At 43.9% G+C, this 8,121-nt stretch overlaps 1 protein-coding gene across 2 annotated transcripts; it reads right to left on the bottom strand.

Annotated features, from left to right (window-relative positions):
• Positions 1-1,912: 1,912 nt before the first annotated feature.
• Positions 1,913-5,625, bottom strand: LOC125516922. 2 transcript variants are annotated; one of them, XM_048682184.1, is made up of 4 exons: positions 5,108-5,621; positions 3,919-4,014; positions 3,316-3,393; positions 1,913-2,319 (listed from the first exon to the last, which is right to left on the bottom strand). In XM_048682184.1, the coding sequence occupies exons 1-4, from the start codon at positions 5,402-5,404 to the stop codon at positions 2,281-2,283; spliced, it is 510 nt and encodes a 169-aa protein (XP_048538141.1). In that variant the 5' UTR covers positions 5,405-5,621; the 3' UTR covers positions 1,913-2,280. The 2 variants fall into 2 exon arrangements, with proteins under 2 accessions (XP_048538141.1, XP_048538145.1); XM_048682188.1 differs by lacking the exon at positions 3,316-3,393 and having other exon boundaries at positions 5,108-5,625.
• Positions 5,626-8,121: the final 2,496 nt, after the last annotated feature.

Raw genomic sequence — 8,121 nt, forward strand, 5'->3', positions numbered from 1 at the left:
TCGGCCACCCGTGCCCGCATTAAGGCTCGGGGGCTACTGGGCTTCGGGCTTATTATTTAAAAATATTAAAGGGGCACATCGATCCCCTGATCTGGTGTTGCCACCAGACCAGTGCCTCGGGGGCTACTGCATTGCCTGTTCAATGCAGAAACTTTTAAGTGCAATATAGTTTCTGAGGAGATTTTGATCCTCAGGTTGGTCAGCCGCACCCAACCTGAGTCTCAAGGACTGAGCACGCCGCTTTTTGTGTCCCGAAGTATTCTGTCGAGCTAGGACTTGATCCTCAGGCCGATTTTGCAAATCAACCTAAGTCTTAGTGGCTACTGGGATCAGCGGTCTTACGTCATCCTTCAGGTGCATCTCGGGTTTTAGACCGATACACACCTTGAGGGCTACTGGCTATATATCTCGGCAGAGAATAAATTGCACCAATAAAAAATATTGACAAAAAATCGGCCCACAGTCGGGGTGGTGCACCACCTCGGAAGCAGTCCGGCATAAAGCTCGGGCGCTAGTGGCTGGCTCCATAGAGGGCATTTCCGACATTAAGCTTGGCTAAACTCCTTCAACTTTTTTGAACCAAGGTGATATGACACCTTGGATATAGTCCGGCGTTGGAGCCCGGATACAGTTCGACGTTGGAGTTTGGACATAGTCCGGCGTTGGAGCTCGGATACATTTCGGCGTTGGAGCTCGGAAAGTGGTCCGGCGTTGGTGCTCGGCTGCAAAAGATACCTCGAATGCAGTCCGTTGTTGGAACTCGGACGCAAGAGGACGCTGCCGCCCGGGGACAACTTCAAACCCGAGGTGTGGCATAAAAGTAACAAGGCATTGATAAAGGCCGAAGACTTAAAGGGCTCCTCGGATACCCGACGTGTGAGATCTTCAGATTTAGCTCGGCAATCCTCAAGATAGAAGATGGGAAGATTTGTTGAACCAGTTTTCAAGACCAACGACCGAAGATGAAGAACAGTTCGGAAGAATCGAGGAGCGTCCATAACTTGAAGACCGGTTCAGGGGGCTACTGACGGTGTCCTAGCCTAGGGGGTACTCACCACGTCATGTCCCAATCTGTTAGATTGGGCCGAGGACCCCCATGGCCATATACTCATGGGCCAGTTCGGACAGCTGCCGCATACAAGGAAGATTCCACAAGACTTGACGATCAAGACAAGGACTCCTCCCCGCCGGCGTATTCGGCTAGGACTCTTGTTATCCTAGGCCTCTGGTGCATTATATAAACCGAGGCCAGGCTAGTCGATAGAAGATATATACAACAATCATACCATAGGCTAGCTTCTAGGGTTTAGCCTCTACGATCTCGTGGTAGATCAACTCTTGTAATACTCATATCATCAAGATCAATCAAGCAGGAAGTAGGGTATTACCTCCATCGAGAGGGCCCGAACCTGGGTAAACATCGTGTCTCCCGCCTCCTGTTACCATTGATCCTAGACGCATAGTTCGGGACCCTCTACCGGAGATCCGCCGGTTTTGACACCGACAATGTGCATCCAACTTGCTTGCTCACGAAGACCTAGGGCATTTTGAGGAAGCCCATCATTGGAATATACAAGCACTACTAGAAATCCACATTTTACCTAGAGCCATATACCCTAGGTGAAATGCAAAAAACCATAGGGAAAGACTTTACCTAGAGCTTGCCCTAGGTAAAGAACCCTAGGTGTAGTATAGTCAGGAAAGAACTCTTTCCCTAGGGTGCATGTGGCAAGCTCTAGGGAAACTCTCTTTACCTAGGGGCACAAACCCTAGGGAAAGACCATGGGGTCCATATGAATTGTGACACCCCACTACTTCCCCTACAATTCTTTCCCTACTAGATGTTTAAATAATACCATAGGGATACATATATTCATATATTTCATATACAAATACACATTTCAAATTGAAATTCATGTCCAACATAATTTAAATAATTAGATTCTGTGCCATAATTAAAATTTATAAATTGCAGCCAAAATTCATCATATTATCAACAAACACATACATCAGGCTCATGGTCAATTTAGCGCCAGAATTCAAAAAATAAACTATTGCGAAATTTGGAACGACTAGCACTGTTGGTCAGGTATCTACTACTACAAAAGAACTGTAACATGTTATCTATCATGCACTGCAGAAGATGCATGGTCTTCAAGCGTCAAGCCCTGCCCAAGCTGTTGGCTTCCTGAGATGTGTGACAAATTGAGTAAGGAAGTTCTAGATGCCATGAAAAGAAGCCGAACATCCCTTCAGCATCTGGGTCAGGTGCCACCAGAGTCAAAAGCTTGGAAGAAGCATCAAAGTGACATTATGGTCCTGAAATTAGTGATGACAAGCAGTTTAGCACTTAGTTGTAAGTAAAGGTATATTGGCAACAACAATTAGTAAGTGTAAGTAAAAGAAAATGGTGATTTGACTTCGAGGTAAAACCAAGAATTACGAGTCAAGGAGTCGACGAGTCGAGAGCCGAGGTTGAGACTCATAGAGTAATCGTGACTAGTCTAGACTACTGCTGGACTAGTCAACATGGTACTGTAGTACTCAACTTATAGTAATTAACTACTAATACCTAGTATGCAATGTAGTACATACTATATATTACTCCCTCCGTCCCATAATATAAGAGCGTTTTTTACACTAGTGTAGTGTCAAAAACGCTCTTATATTTTGGGACAGAGGGAGTATACAATAAAAATTGAGCAGCAAGGGGCGTGGATCCAGGGAAGGAGCGGAACCAATAAGGAAGGGAGAGCATTGTAATGCTCCTGGCCACCGCCAGCGGCAGTGGCGGGCAATGGGCAGTGGTGGCGGCCTAGCCCCAGGTGAGGCGACTTGTTGTGGAGCGAGTCTGGAAAGCTAGGGTTGCAATGTTTTTTTTTCCTGCGGGCTGAGCTCTGCTCACTTATCCCTCGCAAATTGAGCCACCAGACTAATCTAGACTAGTCGACGACTAGTCGCTCCATCGCTCGACTCAGCGAGCTAGTCTACATGAAGAAGCTAGTTGACAATTAGATTGAGACTATTAGACTAGTAATCATTGGGTAAAACCATGGAAGTTTCATATTGCCTATAGTTTAACTCAAATGACATGTTTTACTTTGTATTACAACTACTTCGCACCATCATAAGTTCATAACAGGAAAACATATGTGACAGACGTACTGAGAGTATTCCTTGTGTAATACTATGTCAGGTAAGAGAGAAGAAAATCCCAGCGTTGAATGTAAATTAGAGCACCCAATAGAAACATAACAAATAAAGCTGAGCAAGAAAAAGACTGGTCTCACACCAAATAGTAACATGACCAGTTACCTTACAGCAGCCTCGTGTCTTTTTTTTCATATAATGTCGCAAAAGTTTTATAGCATTTGCATCACCTTCTTCTCTTACCTATACACCAGGCATTTCAGTAATATTTACAATAGAAAAAATAACATGACGTACAACATATTAGCAACCCTCGGCTTTAAAGAAGTCATGTCACTTGTATTGCAACTGAATTAGAGAACGACCACATAGTATTGAGTGGCGCTCTCTTAAAAAATAAATAGGTACTGAGCAATAGAGAACAATCAGGCATAGTACATAGATACAAGGATTAAAAGCATCACAACGATGTCATTAGTATGCAGAGTAAATGTTTGCAGTCAGAATTTTATCAAAGTAGGCATGCGGCTATAAAATACCATTTGAGATTTGACATATTATGCACCCACCAGGAACAAAACAAACAACTCTATCGAACTAGGAGGAACTAGGTGTTGTACCAAGCAATAAATTAACTAAGAAATTGAAACAAGCAATTACAAAAAGCACAAAGGAGATATTGAAGGATAGGAACATCAGCACAAAGTAGGTTGGATGGTTTTTAGTGCTAGATAATTATGTTGTGCTGCAGAAGTAGTTTCCACTGACCTTTCTATATTTTCTCCTCTGTTCTTCAGAAAACTCCATTTTATTAACGCCTTTTATACCATCAACAGCACCCCCGACTTCAGCTATCTCCTCCACCTATACAATAATAATTGAAACTTTAATGCAACTGCTCCATGGAGAAGACAAATAAAATAGGAAATTAGTATGATGGCAAACTTTACGGGAAATATCAGTATAATGGTAAATGCCATGGTGAGCCTGTTATTTAAGGCCAAATAGAAATTCTTATGATCCTTACACTTGTCTAGCTAACTCTAACAACAAAGTTTACAACTTGTATAGCTAGATGACTGGACTATTTTAAACTTAAACATCTGGACAATATGCCTGAAGATTACGGGTAGCTAGCTCTAAGAACAAACTTCAAACAGTTGGGCATGCTATGGCACAAGCTTCCAGGAGGACCAAGACTAGAATCTATTTACCTAACTATATATGCTGATCAGTAGGAGTATATATGACAGTGAACATGAGCAGTAAACGTATAAATGACACTACAGAAGTGTAGCAACTATGAACCAACACGTCGTAAGTAGCTACATTTATCAGTTCTATGTGTACAGAAATATAAACAGCAAAGCCAACAATACAAGTTTGCATTACAAATAGCTGGCAAAAAGAGACTGGAAGACACTGTCAAACAGTAATGCATTCTATAATAACCAATAGATAGACTGCATGAATATATCCTACTTGATACATTTAAATGTCTACATTTTGACCAGAATTTAAATGGTTGATTGGCTCACTCGTATTCATGCATTTTCATATGTATGCACTTTTGTTGGATATATACCAGAACTTGAGGTGGTCTCATCACCGAAGATCCAGGACATGAGCACATTTCCAAAAGTATCTTAGTTAACTATATTATCATGGGCACAAATTCAGACTGCTCAATTTTACATGTATTGAGATAGATAACATGCTGATAGCATCACGTTAATGCAGGTAAATCATGTGATATACTCTAACTAATAGTGGGCAACTTTGCAATATGAAATTCTCTTATCAACTACCGACTAACTATGTTCTGCCAAATCCACCAATGGCATACCACGTACCAGCTATAGGACCCAATCATCAACCAATGAACAGGTGAAGGACTGAAGGGGATCCTCTAAATAAACAACAGGGAGCGAAGAAAGAGGGCGACGTCTATCCATACCTTGAGGCTCTCTATGACCCCAGGATGACCTCGTGCTCGAGCTCGAGAACTCGCCCTCAGTGTTCTCCGGCGGTCACTATGGTCCACCGGCAGCGCAGCCACCAAGGGTGTCACGGTTTCCTCGACACTAGTGGTGCGATGCCATCGCACCGGTCGGCGTGGCCATGGAAACCCCACCCGTCGCAGCCATGGATCAACGCACGCCGCCATGGCTGGGCATGAAGATGCGGTATGGGCGGATCTGGCCGAGCGGGGAGGAGCAGAGGCCGTGCGATGGGGCGGATCGGGCCGGAGCATGGCCGGGCAGGGAGTGCCAAGGGCCGGGCGATGGGGCGCATCGAACCGGAGCGTGACCTGGTGGAGAGGATCAGGGGTCGTGCGGCGGGACGGAGTGGCAGGGAGCGGCGGGGCTGGGCGCGGCGCGGTGGCTGGAGGGGAAATCTTGGGGAGAGGAGGGGGATTTGTTTTACCCTGGCGGCGGAAGGCAAAACAGAGGAGAAACCTAACCTGGTGAAATTTTTCCACCTCTTGCGCGCCCTTTCTCCCTTCCCTTTCCCACTGCCCAATGGGGCCCACCGTGTGGAACGAAATAAAAGGCGCGCTGCCGACAAAAATGGCGCAAGGAGACATCAGGTGGCAACAGTGGGGCACGGCTTCGTGGCTTTAGGGGAAGTTTGTTTCCAACTTTGTTTTTTTTTCGCTAAAAATTCAACTTCCCCTTGGGTATACTGTTCATTGCTTTTCTTCCTTAGTGCAGGCCAATGAGCTCTAAGTAAAGGATTTGACCCTAGGTAAAATGGTAGTTTCTAGTAGTGAAGCCAAGTTTTATAACGTAGAATTCCCACTAGTATATGAAAGTGACAACATAGGAGACTCTCTATCATGAAGATCATGGTGCTACTTTGAAGCACAAGTGTGGAAAAATGATAGTAACATTGTCCCTTCTCTCTTTTTCTCTCATTTTTCATTTTTTTTTATTTTTTTATTTGGGCCTTTTCTCTTTTTTTATGGCCTCTTTTTTTTCTTTTCGTCCGGAGTCTTATCCCGACTTGTGGGGGAATCATAGTCTCCATCATCCTTTCCTCACATGGGACAATGCTATAATGATGATCATCACACTTTTATTACTTACAACTCAAGAATTACAACTCAATACTTAGAAAAAAAAATATGACTCTGTGAATGCCTCCGGCGGTGTACCGGGATATGCAATGACTCATGAGTGACATGTATGAAAGAATTATGAAGGTGGCTTTGCCACAAATACGATGTCAACTATATGATCATGCAAAGCAATATGACAATGATGAAGCGTGTCATAATAAATGAAACGGTGGTAAGTTGCATGGCAATATATCTCGGAATGGCTATGGAAATACCATGATAGGTAGGTATAGTGGGTGTTTTGAGGAAGGTATATGGTGGGTTTAAGGTACCGGCAAAAGTTGCGCGATACTAGAGAGGCTAGCAACGGTGGAAGGGTGAGAGTGCGTATAATCCATGGACTCAACATTAGTCATATAGAACTCACATACTTATTGCAAAAATCTATTAGTTATTGAAACGAAGTACTACACGCATGCTCCTAGGGGGATAGATTGGTAGGAAAAGACCATCGCTCGTCCCCGACCACCACTCATAAGGAAGACAATCAATAAATAAACCATGCTCCGACTTCATCACATAATGGTTCACCATACGTGCATGCTACGGGAATCACAAACTTTAGAACAAGCATTTCTTAAATTCACAAATACTCAACTAGCTTGACTCTAATATCACCATCTTCATATCTCAAAACAATCATCAAGTATCAAACTTCTCATAGTATTCAGTGCACTTTTAAGTTTTCATGCTGGATGCCTATCATATTAGGACTAATTTCACAATTAAAGCAAATTACCGTGCTGTTCAAGACTCTAAAAATAATATAAGTGAAGCATAAGAGATCAATAATTTCTATAAAATAAAACCACCACCGTGCTCTAAAAGATATAAGTGAAGCACTAGAGCAAAAACTATATAGCTCAAAAGATATAAGTGAAGCATATAGAGTATTCTAACAAATTCCGAATCATGTGTGTCTCGCTCAAAAGGTGTGTATAACAAGGATGATTGTGGTAAACTAAAAAGCAAAGAGTGAAATCATACAAGACGCTTGACGGTGTCCTGGACTAGGGGGTACTCATCATGTCGTCTCCCGATCAGTTGGATTGGGCCGAGGACCCCCATGGCCGCATACTCATGGGCCAGTTCGGACAGCTGCCGCATACAAGGAAGATTCCACAAGACTTGGCGATCAAGACAAGGACTCCTTCCCACTGGCGTATTGGGCTAGGACTCTTGTTATCCTAGGCCTCTGGTGCATCATATAAACCGAGGCCAGGCTAGTCGATAGATATGTACAACAATCATACCATAGGCTAGCTTCTAGGGTTAAGCCTCTACGATCTCGTGGTAAATCAACTCTTGTAACACTCATATCATCAATATCAATCAAGCAGGACGTAGGGTATTACCTCCATCAAGAGGGCCCGAACCTGGGTAACATCGTGTCCCCTGTCTCTTGTTACCATCGATCTTAGACGCATAGTTTAGGTCCCCCTACCCAAGATTCGCCGGTTTTGACACCGACATTGGTGCTTTCATTGAAAGTTCCGCTGTATGATCGGCAAAAGGATCGATGGCTCGTCTGCAGGTCAACTGCGATGCCGGTATCTTCGTCCCCGACTCGACTGGTCACCTTGGCTCGACCAAGGACCGTACTCCATCTCCGATCGTCATGTTCGGACGAGGGTCTTCATCAACATCAATTCCGATCTCTATCAAGATCATGGAGGAATCATCCATGGAGCTCGGGGGCTCAACGTCAACATTGCCCTCGGGTGACCGTGCTGTTTTTCCGAACAGCGAACTTATATTCGCTGCCACCACCTCTTTGAGCATCACTTTGACGATCCCCTTGGTGGAATTGTGTGGAATTAAGTCTACAACAACCACGCAAAATTTCATCA

Source organism: Triticum urartu, chromosome 1, assembly GCF_003073215.2.
Source record: "Triticum urartu cultivar G1812 chromosome 1, Tu2.1, whole genome shotgun sequence".
In the NCBI taxonomy this organism is placed as follows: domain Eukaryota; kingdom Viridiplantae; phylum Streptophyta; class Magnoliopsida; order Poales; family Poaceae; genus Triticum; species Triticum urartu.